The 19,522-nt window shown below is 40.6% G+C and overlaps 3 protein-coding genes across 3 annotated transcripts in view; 1 reads left to right on the top strand and 2 right to left on the bottom strand.

Annotated features, from left to right (window-relative positions):
* LOC108571254 (tRNA-splicing ligase RtcB homolog) lies at positions 1-2,032 on the bottom strand. Its single transcript, XM_017933257.1, has 8 exons — positions 1,909-2,032; positions 1,523-1,849; positions 1,320-1,446; positions 1,152-1,258; positions 912-1,071; positions 536-846; positions 301-465; positions 1-228 (listed from the first exon to the last, which is right to left on the bottom strand). Exons 1-8 carry the CDS (start codon positions 2,002-2,004, stop codon positions 1-3), a joined length of 1,521 nt encoding a protein of 506 aa, XP_017788746.1. The 5' UTR covers positions 2,005-2,032.
* A 571-nt stretch (positions 2,033-2,603) lies between these two features.
* LOC108571338 (NADH dehydrogenase [ubiquinone] 1 alpha subcomplex subunit 6) lies at positions 2,604-3,423 on the top strand. The gene is made up of 3 exons (XM_017933358.1): positions 2,604-2,758; positions 2,960-3,075; positions 3,156-3,423. Exons 1-3 carry the CDS (start codon positions 2,635-2,637, stop codon positions 3,282-3,284), a joined length of 369 nt encoding a protein of 122 aa, XP_017788847.1. The 5' UTR covers positions 2,604-2,634; the 3' UTR covers positions 3,285-3,423.
* Positions 3,424-4,397: 974 nt separating this feature from the next.
* The window catches only part of LOC108570913 (receptor-type guanylate cyclase Gyc76C-like), a 38,642-nt gene continuing 23,517 nt past the window's right edge, over positions 4,398-19,522 (bottom strand). Inside the window, exons 3-18 of the mRNA XM_017932851.1 lie at positions 11,314-11,620; positions 10,238-10,384; positions 9,069-9,262; positions 8,809-8,968; positions 8,437-8,591; positions 7,969-8,256; positions 7,465-7,722; positions 7,300-7,371; positions 7,027-7,195; positions 6,775-6,924; positions 6,318-6,657; positions 6,116-6,239; positions 5,941-6,039; positions 5,706-5,850; positions 5,379-5,635; positions 4,398-5,306 (exon numbers count right to left, since the gene is read on the bottom strand). Of these exons, the coding sequence (XP_017788340.1) occupies positions 4,398-5,306; positions 5,379-5,635; positions 5,706-5,850; positions 5,941-6,039; positions 6,116-6,239; positions 6,318-6,657; positions 6,775-6,924; positions 7,027-7,195; positions 7,300-7,371; positions 7,465-7,722; positions 7,969-8,256; positions 8,437-8,591; positions 8,809-8,968; positions 9,069-9,262; positions 10,238-10,384; positions 11,314-11,620 (3,774 nt within the window). The remainder of the gene's footprint in view (positions 5,307-5,378; positions 5,636-5,705; positions 5,851-5,940; positions 6,040-6,115; positions 6,240-6,317; positions 6,658-6,774; positions 6,925-7,026; positions 7,196-7,299; positions 7,372-7,464; positions 7,723-7,968; positions 8,257-8,436; positions 8,592-8,808; positions 8,969-9,068; positions 9,263-10,237; positions 10,385-11,313; positions 11,621-19,522) is intronic.

Genomic DNA, 19,522 nt, shown 5'->3' with positions numbered 1-19,522 from the left:
TTATCCTTTAATAACCGCGATCGGTCTTAATTTTATACATTTCTTGGAAATGCCCGCCTCATGGCACGTATCTACAACATCCGTTACATTTTTGTAAGACTCTGGCGCTTCTTCCATTACTAACTTAGGTGAAGCGACTCTAATCGATATTCCTTGTTGTTGTAGTTTATCCAGTACGGCCGTATAATCCAAGTTTCTCCGTGATTTGGCTCTAGATAATGCTCGACCCTAATCGAAATTTATAATTCATCTAGCCGATCGTTATGGGATTTTATAAATTGAAAATGTTCAAATACTTACTGCTCCATGACAAGTGGATCCAAATGTTTCCTTCATACCTTCTTCAGTTCCAGTAAGAACGTAACTACAAGTACCCATAGTACCACCAATTAAAACTGGTTGACCTGTTAATTGATAATCTACAGGAATCAAAGGATGGTGAGGTGGAAATGCTCTAGTTGATCCCTATAAAGAAAATAACAATTAACTAGTACTTCCACGTAGTTCACTACTTTCAACCATATCCTTTATTCACCTTTCTATGAACCAGAAGGGTTTTCTGTTTACCATCAACCACATGTTCCTCTATCTTTGCAATATTATGAGAAACATCGTAAATAACGTGCATGTCTAAATCGTCAGGAGCTAGTTTGAACTGTTTTGCAAATGCTTGCCGACTAAGAAACGTCATAGAATTCCTATTAACCCATGCAAAGTTAGCGGCCGCTGCCATTGATTTCAAATAATCTTGACCTTCTTGAGATTTAATGTGAGCACAAGCTAATTGCCTATCGTTAGTTTCGATATTGTCTCGTTTCATAGCTTTCTCCATTTGTACCAGCGCGTCTGTAATACAAATAAATTTTTATACATTCTGATTCCGGAGAGTAAATTTATCATCTGATTATCACCAGTTGCAACTTGATGTCCAAAACCTCTGCTACCAGAGTGAATCATAATACACACTTGGCCTTTCTCTTCAATACCCATTTTATATGCAGCCCATTTGTCATAGATTTCATCTACTACTTGAATCTCAGCATAATGATTTCCTGCACCCAAAGTTCCCAACTGTAAAACAAATTTTTTTAATATGTTAGAATTGCTTCAATAGTCGTGTATGCAGTGAAAATAAATTTTTAATTCCTTACCTGTGGAAGCCCACGTTTCTTGGCCCTCATTGATACTTTTGAGGAATCTGCATTAAGCATTCTACCGTACTCTTCGCAATGTTCCTTGTCCTCTGCCCAGACATAACCTAGAAAAGAAAATGAACATGTCATCGATTGAAAGAATTACCATTTAATGAACATGATTACCTTCCCTGAGGGACCAGTCCATTCCCATTTCTAAAGCTTCTTCTAAATCATGTGCAGTCATTGGTATGATTCCTTTTGAACCAACACCAACAGGAATATGATCGAACATGCTCTGAGCAAGTTGCTCCTATAAATGTTTATTAACTTGTATATCTTCCTATAATATAGTTTTCTTTAAATGTAAAGATAATATAATGTAATACCTTTACAGGTAAAACATCCTCTTCAAATAAATTTGTTCTTAACAAACGAACTCCACAATTTATATCAAATCCTACACCACCTGGTGATACTATGGATTTTGGATCGTTCATATCAAATGCTGCCATATTACCAATGGCAAAACCATATCCTGAATGTACATCAGGCAATCCAACAGATCTCCATACAATTCCAGGAAGAGCAGCTACATTGGCAATTTGTTTCATACCTGGGAGAAAACCTCCTACTGTTCCTGGTCTACATGCATTTTTTAATTCGTCAAACATTAAACGTTTCAACGTATTATTCACGTAAAAAACACCTTCAACCTGCAAGTAACAAAATATTCAATATGCATAAACGGATGTAACATTAAAAAATAATTTACCTTCATGTTAGGTTGAAAACCCTTCTTTATTCTCCAACATGTGTTATTTATTTGTTCCAAGTATTGTAATTCCTCGTTATATTGTCTCACGACCATTTTTTATTCGTAACGAATAAAAATATAAGAATATATCTAATTACGAAGAATATATCTATATATAAATTTTTAGGTAACTCTCCTTAATTAATACAATACAGAGCTAGATATAATTGTAATTATTTTTACAACTGCCAAATAATATAAATAATACAAATTCTTACTGACAGAACGATACAACCACATGAAACGATTGCATCATACAATGTTGAAAATTCTAACAGTTACTTCAGTGTTGCAAACATGTGCTACGTACGGCACCATGTTATTATCGAAGAAACAATTTTGTAACTAAATTCGAAATCATTTTAAATAGAATACATTTGATATATATGCAGCTGATTTTTAATTTTTATATTTCAATGCAATATGAACGTTCTCACCCAGTTTAACAACATAAATTCATGAAAAATATTAACATTAAATAGATGTAAAAGGTAGACATTAAGTAGAGGAAAAACAGTTTTTATTAATAAGAAAGAATATTTTGAATGTATTCGTGTTTTTTATTTTTAATTTAAATCATTTTGGTGATTTTTTTTATTAAATATTGGACACAATGTTTGGTATGAAATATATCCAATCTTAGGTTGCAATTTAAACACAGAGTGAAATAACTATAATCTAAGAATGGCTGCTCCTGTAAAAACAGGATTAAGATACGTAAAACCAATTTTGTCACTGACCCCTGGAGACTGTCGTAACAGAGTAATAACTTTGTATAAGGCATGGTACCGACAAATTCCATATATCAGTACGTATTTTCATTACTTCAAATCTTTCACTTGGAAATCAATAGAACGGAGTATTACCTAACCTAATTGCGTTTAAAATAGCACCTGTATGTATTTAACGTTTTCTAGATTACTTGGCTTTTTATAGAAATAAATTCCAATTACATACTTAAAATTTTATCCAAAATGTCTTCATGTGACTAAAGGTATTTCTTTTACAGCTGCATTGTATGACCTTCCAAAGACAGATGCTGACTGTAGGAAAAAGTTAAAAGAAATATTTAAACGTAATGCGCATCTAACAGATATAAGAACTATTGATATATTACTTATTAAGGTAATTGTACTATATGTGTTGATAATTTTGCACATGACATAATAAATATACAATTTGATGAATACAATATACTATATTAGGGACAAATGGAGCTTGAAGAAACTACTAATATGTGGAAACCAACTTGTACACTTTTGTACTATTGGAATGATACTGTAGACCCAAAGCCCACAGATTTTATGTCAAAATTCCTAGGAGGTCAGAACTGAAGTGTTTCATGGTACAAAGTAGAAAATGTAATATAATACTTATTTTAAGTGTTTGTAGAATGAATAGTTTTTGTGTTCTGTAAAAAAAAATGTATATACACACTGCTGTTTGAATAGTCATCTAAAGAATAAAATTATCAAAAGGAAAAAATTGATCTGTTTATTAAAAAAATTGAATTATACAACATTTCAAAAGATGAATCTTTAATCAGCTCTTACAGAAGATAATATTTCTTTTAATTTACATTTTATCTTTACATCTATATATTATTATTCACTTATATACATTTGACAAGATGATATATTACTAAGCACCTTAGGTACAATCTAGTTCACTTTTCACAGCCATACGGATAATTTGCTTTCCTTCAGTGAACAAGTATCGAAATTATACATACATACATACATACATACATACATGCATGCATGCATCATACATACATAGATAATTTGCTTTCCTTCAGTGAACAAGTATCGAAATTATACATACATACATACATACATACATGCATGCATGCATGCATCATACATACATACATACATACATACATACATACAAACATAGATACATACATACATACATATGTCTGAATCGAGTGTATTCAAACTTGCGTACATGTACATCGCAATTCATATGCACGTTCTTCATCCTTTTCGTATTACAACGAGAAACATTTGTGCTACCTCGAGATAGACATTTTTACATGATTTCTGTACTTGTGTATACTTTGGTTAGAATCATTTTTATAAAAATTCATCCTAGTTTTATTTATACTCTCGGATTAAAAATTTTAACAGATAGATCTCGCGCTACGTAAAAAAAATCATGTTTGCCGCCAATATAAAGCGTACTTTACTACAAGTTATAAAATATCTAGGTATTAAAAATATACACGGTCGGTAACTTTTTTTTTACCCATACATTCCACGTATGTCTATACGCTAAAAAAAAGAAGAAAAAAAAGAAATGGCAACAATACATCATGCTTATGACTCGTAAATAAAACAATGTTCTTTTTGTGCTCTCATACGTTTCAGTAGCACAAGGTTTTTGGAATTCCTTTCTTCCTTCCCTCCTTCTCTTCTTTTCTCCACTAAAGAAGAAACTCTCCATCAAACTATACTTTCACGTTCGGACTGTATATCGTAACCTGCTATTACACCTCTTCTCAAAGAAACATCGCTGTTTCGTAATCCATTGCCGCTGAATAGATTTACCAGCCAACTTCTGATCGAATTTCTTGCCGATGATTTTTTGTCCGGCACACTGTCTGTACTAGGAACGGATACCACTTGATCGAGCGAACGCCAACGTTTAACAGGCACGATTTCCCCCATACAGCCACTCTCATCCCCCAGCAACGGCGTTTCTGCTTCGTTGGGCAACTCGTCAGTATGGGGCACTATTATCACATTACCATTTGGATAATTGTTGTTTAACACTTTCTCGGAAATATTCGTCTTCGAGTTAGTCCGTGTGCACTTGTCACAATTCTCTAACGACCTGAAACTCTTCCTCTGCTCTTTCCAAGAGAAATGTGGCGATTCGAATCTCCTACCGTACAGCTCCAAAGGGAACGGATCTAACGAACGAGCTTCCCTTATAATTTGAAACGGATGATCGCTCGTAGAGCTCGACGAGGCGATTGTCGATAGAACTCTCGTGTTCCTCCTAAATTTTGGCCTCTTGCCGATGAAGTAGTCGTCGAGTGCCATTTTAATGTTAGCAGCTCGATTTTCTACTTCTTCTTGTAACACTATGTTATCCAACGTCGTTTTTGATACACTATCGGTTAAATACAAAGGAGATCGTTCCAATTTTCTAGAGTTAAGAGATTTAGGCACTGGACTGGAACCTCCACACTGAGACGAGGAGTCATCTGGCGTTGGTCGTGGAACACTCGACTGTCTGCGACTACCTGCTCCTAGGCCACCTAATAACGAAGCCTGTCGAGAATCTGAATTTAATTTTGGACTTCTTCTCGGTCTACAAAAGAGTGGTGGAAGATCACCGACGTCAACCTAACAAAAGAAAAAACGAACGTTAAATACAGAGGCTTGAGTAATCTCATTATATTCCTCTTATATGCGAACCTCTCGTTTTTGAATGGCCCTTTCAGTTGCTCCTGTCAGCCAGTAAGTCTTTACTTCTCCCTTTCCCTTCATATAGACTAATCCACGTTCTTCGATGATGTAGCCACCGATCTTGTCCAAAGCATCTCTACATTGCTCGCTTATGTGAATACGTAGTGGCTCACCGTTGGATTCCATACGTGAAGCTGTATTTACAGTGTCTCCGAACAAACAATATCTGGGCATCGTTAAACCAACGACACCTGCTACCACAGGACCTGTAATATTCGTTATTTAATAAATTTCTTATCGAGTCTTGTTTGATGTACCGTTTAATAGATATAATACCTGTGTGGATTCCAATGCGTAATTTAAGTGTATCTTGGGGTCTATGAGCTATAGTATGATGTTTTACGGCGTTAAGTAATTCTAGGGACATCGAGGCAATTTCTCCGGCATGTCTGTTACCATTTTTTATCGGTAAACCAGAGACCTAGGTAGAACGATGTATCATAGAAATTATGTAAAAGATAAAAAAAGAAAAAGATTCTTGTAGTAGCTATAAAAGAAAGATTATACATACCACCATGTAGGCATCGCCTATCGTTTCTACTTTATATACATCGTATCCTTTGATTATGCGATCGAACAAAGTGTATAAGTCGTTTAAAAAGTTCACGACCTAAGGGACCGAAGAATATTAATCGTAAAAGGGCAAAGTTTTTTATTTAGTCGTTTATTAATATAAAAAAATCTACCTGGAAAGGTGTACTTTCCGCTGACATTGCAGTGAAACCAACGATATCGCTGAAGTATATAGTGACCAAGTCAAAAGCCTCGGGTTCCACACCGATTCCATTTGTTAAACAATTAGCAACAGGTCTATCGAGAAATGTTTGCAAATTATACCAATCATACCGATCATTTTCTTTTTTCCCCTACAAACAAATTAAAACTTACTCAGGCAACATTCTATGAAGTAGATCCTCGGTTTTCTGCTTTTCCTCGAAAAGAAGGCGTGTACGTTCACTGACTAGATCTTCGAGGTTGTTCGCATACTTCTCCATCATGTCCATCATTTGGTCCATGATATTACGATGCCTTCCCGCTTTCATTTTCTTTAAACGGGTCCGTATCGTTTTGAAGTCGGGCCTAAGTTCAGGACTTTCCGCCCAACAGTCGGTAATCGTACTAACTATATACTCAGCACAGTCTGCTTCAGACTCGGACAGTATATCTATGTTAGGTCTAAACGGTGGTTCACCATCTTCTGGGAACCTTTTCACTCGGTCTATGATTTCTGTCAATTTGTTAACGGTTCAATATTTATATTTCTGCAGCTATATCCTTTTTTTATTTATTTTTTTTCAAACACTTACGCGCTTCCTTTCTTTCTCACTGTATACGAGTTATTTACCTTTGGGTTCTAGATTCACGCCACCGTACGGCCCCTTTCGTCCGATTATCTCGAACAATATAATCGCGAACGAGTAAATATCGCCCTCCTGGGTCCCTCTAATCGGCGCATTGGGATTTCTTAATAGTTCAGGTGCCTTCCAGAATAAGTCTACGTAAAAATGAACAATTTACACGATAAGAAACCGGGGAGGGAAAAAAAAAAAAAAAAAAAAGAATGAAACATCAGACAATTTTCTTTCTCTCTTCGTACTTCGATAATACTGATGTTCACCAATGCTGTCGGATTCGGCACAGTGCCGCATATCGTGCAGGCCAAAATCAGAGACTTGGAGTACCCATCGCGAGGTCACCACGCAATTGGAAGACTTCAGATTACCATGACAGACTAGCACAGATGACTCATGAATGTACAGCATACCCTGCGTATATAAAGAGAAGAAGAAAAAAGAAGAACGCATATTTTCATAAATACTCCTAATGTACCACACTTCTATATATACAACATATATATATACACACTTGCCTTAATGAGATCGTGAACTAATGACGCGATGAACATATCATCTAACTTGATATCTTCGTTCTCGATGATATCCTGAAACACGCAGTCAATGCGATCATTCGATTCGAAAAACACACACCGTCAGACCGCAGATTACACGTTGATCGGTGTATTAAGGTGACGTACATAAAGACTTCCTTTAGCGCAATAGTCCGTAATTAACAATATCCTCATTGGCTCGACGCACGCCCCGATGAAAGAGTTCAGGTTACCGTGTCTGATCTCGCGAAGGATACGCATCTCCTTCATCACGTCCCTCGATATGTCCTTCTTCTTCGAGAACTTCAGCTCTTTTATCCTAACCACCACGCCGTGGTAATGGCCGGTCTGCGCGAATACCTGGCCCCCTCTTGACTCGTAGGACATTGCACTAACTAAGCTTAACTGTGATACGAAAAAGAAAAAAAGAAGAAAAATTAAAATTAATTAAAAAAAGAGGTTGCACTTGAAAATTGTAATTCTTTCAAACTGTAAAGTGGTCGCCGTGTGTATATTATAAGGGACGTGTAATTTATTAAAAAAAAAAAAAAAAGCGTTGCAAAAATGTCGTAAATTATTTGATAAATGAAAAATAGTAGATTATCAAGGTGTTTTTTGTATGCAGGTAATAGCTTGTAAATGTATTCTTACCTTACTAGGGGAGGACATCAAATTGTCAAGATGAGGATAGCCGTGTATCTCGCTCGGATCAATCTTCCACAGCAATCCTTCGATTTCCTGTTCGATCTTCCACCTCCTATATATGCTCATGGTGATGACCGCGGCACAGAAGAGTAAACCAGCCAGCACACCAGCAGCAACGATGCTCCGTAGATGAGTGTCGTCTTTTGGACAGTGTTCGTTGAGGAAACCGCATCCTGGTTCTGCTTCCGGTTTATTCTTACCGGGCCAGTCCATAGCCTCCGACGGCCTGTACACCTGGACACGATCGATATATCCGTTCTTTGATATTTCATTCGATCTTGCATACGTTGTTCCTTGCTTTGTTTCTTTTTTGCAACGATCAAAAATGGACACATGGTCGTAGGAGTAATTTTTTTTCGTTTTGACAATGGTGAATTTTCGAAACTACACGAATGCTGTAAACAACTCACTCACTAGAGTTTCACCCTGTTGAAATTGGCCCACAGGCTTCATCTGGTAGTCGCAGGAGAAGTTGTTGAAACGGAAAGGATCCTTCTTCAGGGCCAGCACCGAGAAGTTCCCCTCCGAATCGCCAAACTTGTCGAACTTGATCGTTGCCCCGCTAACACCTGCTCGATATTCATTATTTCCCATTGATTTTTCCGTTTTATATTCACTTTCTGTTTTTAGTCATTTTCTTGCAATCAGCGAAATCTCTAAAATCTTCTAATTATGCAAAGAATTTGTACAGATCTCACACACTCGTTCTAATCAGATATATAATTTTATCCTGCGATCGATCAAGAGCCACTTCAGGCTCGATTCGCGGATTACACGCGTACTCACTCTGATAAGTGTGATTCCTGATAATCGTCTCGATGATCTGGGTCCCATTGCTGGCGATGTCCTCGAGCGTGTGCTCCGGTTGGTCGCGTAGAAGCTGGTCCAACGCTCTCGCGTATAATTTCACGGAATCGTAAAGATACGCCGCGTGTATCGATACATACTGAAAAAAAAAAAAAAAGAAGACAAGATCGATCGAACCGTCGAAACTCCTAAATCATCCCCTGGAAGAACGAATTTTCAAGGTTGAAAGAAATCGCTACCTTCTCGTACTTCCTCAGCAATTCTGGTATCACAAAGTTAAACGGCTCTTTGCTACTGTATTCTCTAACTCTCTTCGTGAACTCCTCGTAATTCTGAGTAGGTGGAGTGGATACAACCACCATGAGTGAACGTGCTCTCTTGAGGAAGTCCTTCGGCTCGAGGCAATGTTTCAGATTGTCGAAGTGTTCCGGTTCTGTAGAAGATGAAATCGCGTGAAAGATAAACGAGGAGAAATACGGTACGTTTTTTAAAGGAAAGGAAACGGAAATGTCCGATTCGAGAGCGGAGCAACAACATGGGACAACGACTCTAGAGGCATTAAAATCGGCTCACGTGCCAGAAACCGGGTCACGAGCGAGCTCGACATGACCCGTGGCGTTCAGTTAATCTCGGATTAGATACGGAAATGACGAGGTAACGAGGAACGTGGTTCTGTCAAGGAACATGGTAGGACCATCAAGGAGTCTCTCCGTCCATTTCATATTATACGATAATGGTCGTATGTGTGCTGGGTATAAAACAGTGGATAGCGGAGGATAACGCGTAAAATCTACATACTAAGACACGAACGGTAAGAATTCTTTCGAAAAGTTACCGCTAATTTCAAACGTGAAACATTTTCTTCGCTTTTCGAAGTGTCGGGTTGGAACAAAAGTTCGTAGCGTTTTTTAAGCGAAGATCACCATCTTTCAGGCAGTTTCATGACTTCATCCTCCCAAAATTTCGTATTTTTCTGGACGATGAACTGGTCCAGATGGTTCTTTCGTTCCAACCCAATAGCATACTTTTTCGCTTCCAAGTAAACTCAGTTTAATAGGTTAATCGAGAAACCTATCAACTCCAGAACACGATCCATCGCGAATGGATTAACACTAGGACTATCAGCCGAGTGAAAATGACCCATTAGCGACTTTACAAAAGTGAATTTTTACGGAAGTAAACCGTGATTAAACAAAATTCGATTCGTACCAATAGAAATAGAAGCATACACGTAGAAAATAAATTCGAAAAGCTACAAACGATAACACTTACCAGCATTGAACATTTCTCGAAAGATGCTAACGGGTCAATTTTGACCCGGTCGATAGTTCTAGGTGTCAACGATCGACGAAATTTTCACGAAAAAATGGAAAAATGGAAAAAAGAAAAATTCATATCTACTACTCACTCCATAAGTACTTTTGCGCCTCGCGCTGCGAGTACGTCATCATGTCCACGTGTATGACCATATACTCCCCGTTGTCCAGCAGCCGTTGATTCTGCATCGCGTTCATCATATCGATCAGCGACATCGCGGTTCCCAGGAATATGTAAACTGCCGACAGATTTACAGCTTCCGTTAGACAACGTATTCCCGCCTCTTTCCTTGCGGAACACGCTCCACCAAAGACGGCCGACCGATTTCCAGAACGGAACTGACTTTCACGCTTCATTTTCCTACCGGAGGGAAACGCGGCAGCAGCCGCGATTATCGGTGAGATCATCGAACGAAAGAGCCGCGTACCCGTTCCCACGGGGTGAAACGCACCGAAAATACGCCAACAGGAAACTACTGGGTCGTGACGCGCGTGAAATACACCTGGTTAATAATCTCGTTACCTTCGTTCGGATCTAACTTATCGAGAAAATATCTCCGAGTGGTAAAATTAGTGGTCAACATTTAGAAATTAACACATTCCTCACAACGGAAGAACGAATAACTCCAACAGAGAGAAAAACTACATCTGAACTTTCTATCAGCTATTCAGATACTCCCTGGGAAACCTTGTTAAAAATGACCGTCGTTCGCGATAGAGTAGTACACGTGAGTTTAAGGATCAATTTGTATTCTTTCGTTGACAGGCTCAATTCCCAGTACCTGGGCCACTAAAATTTCGCGCGTGCCTGCCACCACTGATGAAGTCGTTTCACCGGAACGTCTCTATTTCTATATCTCGAGAAAACGATGGCACACTCTGTAGTGTGAGTCAAATAGAAATTTTCCAAAATTAAAAAAAAAAAAAAATAGAAAGAAATAGACAAGTACGACGTCAAAAATCGTCTTCTATCTCGAGAAAAGGGTCGTGCGCTACTTAAGAAATTTCCAAAACGAGTGAAATAGAAATTTTCCAAGATTAAAAAAAAATTCTCGAAAGGAAAGAAAGAAATCGACAAGCACGACGTGAAATCGTCGATCGTCTACGGATAGAGCGTGTGTGCCCGCGAAGATCGTACGGATAATGCGATAAGGAAACTTGGACTGACTCCTAGTCATATTTTTGGTCTCCTGTATAAGTTGGAACCATACGCTGACTTGACAGCACGGAAGACGTTCCTCGCAGCACGTGTGACGATCCTCGACCGTTTTGTAATGGTTCACGGTGAGATTGTTCTTGGTGGCTTGTTCCTCGAGGGAACGGGCCACCGTTGACCAGGCGCTCTCCGTGATGATGGTGAATTTGTTCCAGCCGTAATGGAGCAGCAACGCGATCACCGACTTCGTCACCTGCGTGTCCGGCGGCTCGGTCCTCGCGAACGTGTTCACCTTCGAAGCTTTGTAGTCCGAGCATTTCTGCAACACAGACGGTCCACCCGGTCGTGGTTAAGCGCGTTCAAGTGCACACAGGCCGCGACATGGGCGTTAATGTGGGCCGCTCTCCGCTGGAGAACCAGCGTTCAATGTTGCAGCTGAGAATTGGTTATACGAACCTTTCGTAATTTATCATTCCGTCTTTTTTTTTTTCTCTCTTTCGCGTGAATTTCTTATCCCGTGGCAGTTCGTCGAACTTGAACTGTCCTTTTACCGACCACCTAAGCGTCAGCTATTTACTGTTTCAGTACTACGTTAAGTAAGAGAAACTGATGTATCATAGGCAATCTTCACAGTTCTACGAAATAAATGGAAAATTGGAATTGAAACTAATTTTTGATACCGATGTAACTGTTTCTGACGGCAAGGGGTTGAGAAAGAGTTGACGAATGTCCGAAGTGTATATTTTTCCTGGAGAATTCGTCAGAGTAAAATTTAACCCTTTTAATTTTGTACGCTGATTTAGATTAACCCTGGTGTCAATACCAGAGTTTCTCAATATCGGCACATTTCCTATCCGAGTTTGCTTCAAATCTAAAATCTCGTTGTCAAAGAAACCACCGAAACTGGAGGATAAAGTAAACGAGAATTGTGCCTATTGACACAAAGGTTAATTACATTTATCACACATATTTATGCGAGATTAAATTCAAATATTTCCTAGTTACGAAAATTCCTCGAAACTCCGGAAAAAACGGAAGAGATCGAAGGAAGAGAAGAAAGGGGGTAGGAAGAACGGGGTGTATGAAATTGAAAGTAGCCGAAAAGAGAGGAGGTTAAAAGGAGGACAGAGAGAGGTGGTCGATAGAGATCGAAAAAGAAGAAAGACGTCGCCGCGGTAAAGGAGGAGTAGGTGGAAAAGAGGAGTGAAGAAAGAGAAAGACATGGAAGGAGAGCAGAAGGCAAGAGAGTAACGCGGCAAAGTGGGCTGCGCCGGGTGCCATGGTGTGTGGCGCGCGGTTAAATATAAACCTGTGGCAGGCGGCACGAAGGAGGGCAGGAGGAGAGTGGAATGAACGGGGCAACTCTCTTCTCTCTTCTCTTGTGTGCGGTGTGGCCGCGCGAGCGGAGAAGTGCACGGGGCGGTTGCTCCGTACCGTTGAAATGTGACATGGGCTCATTAACATATAAATTAAACGTGACAACTGGGGGTCAGTTCTACTTTAACCGTGGCGACCACCGCCAGGCCACGATCCACTTTCCGTTGTTTTTTCCACCTCCTCCTTTTCTTCTTCTTCTTCTTTTTCTTCATCGGTCTTCTCTCTCGCCGCAGATCGTTCCTTCTTTCTCTCTTATTCATGTTCGATCGAACAACCAGTTCGTACTACTACCAACCCAGAGAGAGAGAGAGAGAGACCACGAAATTTCATGCATCGAACGACCAAGTCGCGATCCACACTTTTCCATGGGATTTGTGGTTATGGGGAACGTTGCACCGCGACACCGCACCGCACCGGTGCGCCTTCGTTCCTGCAACGTCACGTGTGCGGATCGTGAGCGAAAAATGATCGCTATCGGCCCCCGATCCAGGAAGTCTCTTTTTGGCCTATCGAATCTCCTTCCTGGCGATAGAGCAATGCATCGTTGCCTTTTTAACACATTAAGGACCGCTCACGAGTTTTCTCGTGCTGCGCGCCCCGTCTGTTACGGACGGATCACGAGACAAACCCGTGTTTTCTACACGTTGTCTTTAGATGTCAATTACTTTGATACATTGTATCTACTTTGTCCATTTAAGTGTTTACATCAATAGTCAATGTATTAACCGTTTTCGTCTCATCCACACCGAAGAGATCAATCCCATTGATGGAAACCGTACAGGTCAAGCTATGAAAGACTGTATAAATGCACGAACCCGAAATAAAAACAGCTTAGTCTCAGAGAAAATTCGACACGTTGCATTGCATTTTGGTGATTCGAATAGTCTTCGTCTTCGAAGCGAATCAAGATATATATGTAAATTTTGTATGGTTCCTCTTCATAGAGAAAAATCTTTCACGCAATATCATACTTTAAAAAAGTACTAGAAACTTTGGTAAAATTGATTTTTAAATAAAATTTTATGATAATTATTAAAAACCAATTTTTTTTAATAATTGCCTAAAATACATCCTATTTTACAATTTCTAAAAATTTCGTAAAAATTTATTTTTTAAGTAAAAAAGTTATGATAATTATTAAAGAACGTAAGTTTTTTTCAATAATACCTAAGATGCATCCTATTTTACAATTTCTGAAAGTTTCGCAAAAATTGCTTCGTAAATAAAAAAGTAATGAGGATTTTAGTAACGTGCAAGGTGTGAATTTATAGATCATTTAAGAAACACGTCGTCTCACACTTTGTCTTATAACAACGAATCAGAGTCGTAATGTAGATTGCAGCGAAGGTTGCAAGATCACGCTGCATTTAAAACGTACGAAACGATAAAGAGAGTTCATTGAATAATTTTCGATTAATTCGTGTAACTTGTTGCCTTGCAAGAACGTATCAGACGCTCCGTAACGCAGATTCCAGCGAAGGTGTGACAGAAACAGTTGTATCAGTAAGAAAGATTAACTTTAATTCTAAATTTAGCTCGAATTTCGCAACGCCGAGAATTATCAAATTGTAAATAACGTATAACACGTCAACAGCATATAATAAATAGTTGACGCCTACATGCGGAGTCAGTGAAAAAATCGTAAGCCAAGGAATTCGTTCGTTTAAGGTAATCCAGTTAGGTGAATCACCTTGTATTATAGCTACTAATTATCGAAAGGTTTCACGGTCATCTTACAGCAGTATTATGTTAATTTCCTCTAAAAAAAAACCAAAAGACATCTCGTTTCACGATTCGAGAAATAAAACAGAGGACGTTAATTTCCGCCGTTGCAATTCCACGAGCCAAAATCGAACGCTCGCTCTTTCCAACGTCCTCTGACCGTCCTCCCACGATTCCAGGAAGTCGTGAACGTAGGTAATTTACCCACCTGGCCACACGATCCTTCCTTTTTCTCCAATTTTCGCTCTCGCCTGCAATTCTTACCGCGATCGTAAATCCGCCGGTTTTCTTTTCTTTTTTTTTTTCACGTGAAATTTCCGACCAGAAATACACAAAATTGGACAAATCCCGAAAGAAAAACAAGCACCTTCGGCACAGAAATAAAATCTTCCTCTCGCGAGGATTCCCCTTCGTGCGAGAGAACCGGATGTTGAGGCGCGACGCGCCGATACTAACCTACCCGCTCGTAAATTCGCCGAAAGGAAGTTGACTATGCGTCGCCGCGTATCATAGCGACATTTATCGCAATCATCGTGTAAGAAAGAAAAGAAGGATGAAATTGATCCGGCTACGACTTAGGGAGGAAGTTGGCCGGGCCGCATCGGAATGACAAAATTATGATTGTCCATCGGGGCCTCCGTGTTTGATTAAAAGGAAGCTGTCGCTGACAAAGCGTCAGCCTCCGTTCGAGCGTGCAGCCTTGACCTTGGAGGAATTGGAGGATCTCGATTCGCTTCTCGCCAATTCAATCTTGGTGCAGCGAAGCTGTCACTCGTATATTGAACGATAATTGCAACGATAATCTCTACATCTACAAAGTGGCATTAACCAAAAAATTCTGTTCTCACTGCAACGATTCTCCTTTGAAAACTTAATTAACACCTTGGTATTATTTTTTCTTACATTCTTAACCCTTTGCCTTACGATTGTTTAATCGCTAAGTATGTTAATTTCAACCCCGATTTCGCATTGCGCGATTGAACTTACAAGCGATAAATGATCTATCGTAAGAATTACGTCGTCAGAAATATCTGGCCCTAGGTATCAAGCATATTAACCCTTTGCGGTCCTATATCGACCTAGACTCGAAGTAAGAATTTTTGCATTTTCTTTATGCATTAATATTATACCGAAATTTAGTATTTTACAGCAAACACTGCGCTGAAATATCGAAACAAAGCAAAACTACACGGTACTGGCCCGAGAGTGACCAACCGAGTGCGGACTAACTGGACGGTAAAGGGTTAATTCATAATCGAAATATGAATGGTACGTGAACGAAAAGAGAATCGATCCACGGCGAGACGTCCAATGGTGTCCCTCGATTTTGCATAAAACGTGGTCTGGTGATCGATGATCCAGCGGTACGAAACTGGTCCGGCTTAGAAAGAACCAGTCCCGTATTCCCTTGGAGGGAACGGGGCCAAGAGACAAAGAGGACGTGCAGGCTCGCGCGAAACAATCGTAGAAGAGAGTGGTGTGTATTGTCTTAAAGGCGGGTTCTCTTCTCCTTCCTCTGTTGGTGGCTGGTGGCAGAGGAACGAGTCCGAGGGCCGGTAGACAAAACTGACCAACCTGGTCTCGGGTTATCCTGGCCGCCACACCGCCACACAGCCGCTGGCTGGCTGGCTTGGTGAACGAGCTGGGCTTTGGTCATTGCCGGCTCGCGACGTGCTGTTATTCTGGGCTCCACTCGGCTATATTTAGACGAGACCACCTTGAGGGAGCTCGAGAGAGCTCGAGTGCTCTCCGCGGACTGCAACCGCAGAGAGGCTTTTCTCTATTGGCCGATCGTGTGCGTTAGGTTGTGCAACGCGCGGCGTGTTCGCGATCCTTTGGAAACGCGACCGAGGAATTCCTGCCCACGCTCCTTTTCCACCTCGCTCCTTTTTCATCGCCACCGTTCCGCGCCATCTCACGCGATGGATTCGGGTGCAGCGAGCCTTCATTCAATTATCACGGAGTAATTTCTTCTCTTTTCGAACAGTCGGTAATTATTGATTCGTGCCTTCTTTCGAGGATAAAGGAAAATGAAAAGAGTATGATCATTGTGACACGTTTATCGTATCGAAGAAAAATTGTAAGACAAAAGGGTTAAAGAATTTGATATATTGTTTCTTTTTCTTGTTCGAATTGTACGTTCAATTATCACGGAGTCGTTTATTTTTTCAGTATGATAAGGAGTGTGACACATTTATCGTATCACAGAAAAACTAAAGTAAAAGGGTTAAAGAATTTGATATGTTATGTTCCTTTTTTTGGTACGAATTGTACGTGTGCTTAGGGATAATAAAAGTTGATCCATTAATTCAGGTATTCTTTGGGGAACAAAGGAACATTAACCCTTTCGCTCCCGGCCCAACACACCTGTGCATTGTTAGAAATATCACGGAAGCAGCAGGAGATAATGTTTCGAGATATAGGCTGAAAATATTGTTCAAGTGTGAATTGAAACAGTCTACGAAATTTCTTTCGATTAATTTCCTACGCTCATAGTCGATAAAGAAAATTGTTTAGTTATGCCGACGGGTTATCGATTCACCATCGACAATTGTCACCATAAAAGAAGGAGAGAGAGGCTCGACTATTCTCCTCGAGGCTCATCGCGAATTCCGCGCGGCGCGTTTTTTAAATTTATACCCTACTGTTTTATAATTGTTCGCCGCATCCATAATACATGAACCGCGGATATTTCATCTCTGCGGCGGGCCGTTCCTCAAAATTATGCCTCTAAACTCGTCTTTACGTCGGGGAACGCGACGCGCGCATAGACGAGCAATCGCCTCTTCTGAATAACAATCAAGACCCGATCGAACGATCCGCGAGACAGTTTAATGTTTCGCCTTGCTTAAATCACGATATACCCTCTCTCTCTCTCTTTCTTCCTTGTATTTTCTCATCGGTTTGAAAACGATCCACACGCGTCCTCTTGTCCCTCGATCCTCTCTTCTTCCTGTTTGCGCGAGACGGAAGTCACACCTGAGGAGGAAGACTCGAAAGGAAGTTAAGAACGTGTCGGAATATTAATTTCGTGGTTAATCTGTTGACCAGTGGATTGATGAGCTGATCAACAGTACCGAGAATCGTCCAAGGACTGCTCCAGAAGAAGAATCTTCGTTTCACAGAGATATGGGGTGATTCATTGTGAATCAGCTGCCTTCGATGTTGACACAAGTACAGGTGGTGTGGATGAGAATTTTTATAACACTTGGTTGAGTCACAAGTGGAAGTTATGCGTTGGATCAATTTTAAGAAACTTCGTAATTTCTTATTTATATATCGATCATTTGCAATGGATGCTAAATTTAGATCTATTCTTCTCTCACTCGAGTGATCGTCACAGGGTTAATGCAATGTACACATACTTGGTTACGTGTGACATTTCTTTGACAAGTAGTAGCAATAATGTTGCAATCAACTTTTCAATTTAACCCTTTTGTGGATGAACGAATTTTTTCACAACTTATCTATCTATCGATCATGGTGTAATGGATACTAAATTCAGATCAATTCTTATTAGAGTACTCAAATGGTCAATATTTCATTTCTACGATATCATTATGTTTTCGACAAAACGTTGGAAAATAGTCGTTAACGACAGTACCAACAAATTTCACCGACAATTTATCCAGATCCACGTTGGACGTGTTAACATCGAATTTAGCGAATCGCAGAGTTACTTAAGGAACCGAGCAGCATCGGAACGTGTTCGGTTCCCATACAGGGCAGCCCGCGATACAACGTATCTCACTCCCGGGCGAAGGTGACAAGCAACAACGGTAACGCGTTGCGCCAGAAATACCTCCCTTCATCCCGATACAACACGCCAATGCTACTACCGCGTCGCAGAAGCGGAAAGATCGCTTCCCGGAATTCGCGAGCGTGTGAACGGATCACGTCCTGGCCCGTTAATGGTGGCTATTAGTGTTCTCGAGGGAGACCGTTTACGTGCACCAAGATCTTGCCAAACGACACGCTCCGTGTCGCAGATAAATTCGTTGCTCTCCTCCCGAGAGCCAGCCACTCTCTTCTCCCGATCGTTGAAACGTACCAAGGGCTCCCCTCTTTTATCTTGAATATCAATCGATAATCCTTCGCCTCGTTAACCCTTCGGCCAATCCTCTTCCCTTCCATCTTCACCCAGGTTAACTTCCAACGGAAACTTCTCCATTTTCGTTAACCCTTTCTTGCCACGCCATTTTTCAACCGCTGTCTCTCTCCATGCTAGGTACATTCATTTTTCTCGGGTGTTCCTCGGATTCTCCAACTCCCAGGTTTTTTAATTAAAAGTGGAGTTGAAGTGCAGGATTATCACAGAGGGAACTCGGTTTTTCTAATTTCTCATTCTGTGGATAGGAGTATGAGGTAGTACGAGGAGTACCTATTCAGGAGATACAAGGAGCAGGACGAAAAGGGGGACAAAGAGGCGACAGACTGAACTGGCGAACTCTTTCCGTGGAATTAGAAAGGAAGAGAGTCGAGGGAGAAGCGACAAGGAATGGCAGCCGCCATTAGATAATTGAACTTGAAGCCGCGAGACGCAGGCCTTAACGCCAATTAGGCCCCGCTTTCAGATTATCCCGTGGAACATCGTTTCCATCATGTGTGAGTGCATGTACGTGAAATCTCCATGAAGACGCGTCCACGTCGCTCGGTTCATCGTCATAACTTCCTAAATTATGCCGTTAATGCGCGCTATTCTGGATTCCACGTTGATCGTTGATGGCCCTGGCCTGGTCCAAGATCATTCGACCGATAAGGGGTGCTCGTTAAACAGGGCCAAGCCAGAGAGAAGAGGAGGACGTTTTTCGACCGACTACGTATCCCGATCGTTCGAGTTTTATTAAGTGACAGGCGTTCTCGCGCGACACACACACCGGCCGTTCTTCCGCCAATTAAACGGGCCGCGCGCGGCGAATAATTAAGGCGAACCAGGTGACCAAGATGGCGGCGAGGAAACGTAACGCCGGTAATAACGACGTTTCCTCATGCTTATGCAATCGTTACGATCGAGGATCCTACGAACCAGTGCAGTCCGATGGTACGATGACGGAGAAGTTGCGAAATTATAATTGTCCCGTGTTCGATCAAACGTCTTGCAATGTTTCTGTATCTCGAGCTT

This window comes from Habropoda laboriosa, unplaced genomic scaffold (genome assembly GCF_001263275.1).
Source record: "Habropoda laboriosa isolate 0110345459 unplaced genomic scaffold, ASM126327v1 scaffold15, whole genome shotgun sequence".
Taxonomy (NCBI): domain Eukaryota; kingdom Metazoa; phylum Arthropoda; class Insecta; order Hymenoptera; family Apidae; genus Habropoda; species Habropoda laboriosa.
This window is presented reverse-complemented; position numbering and strand designations above follow the sequence as displayed.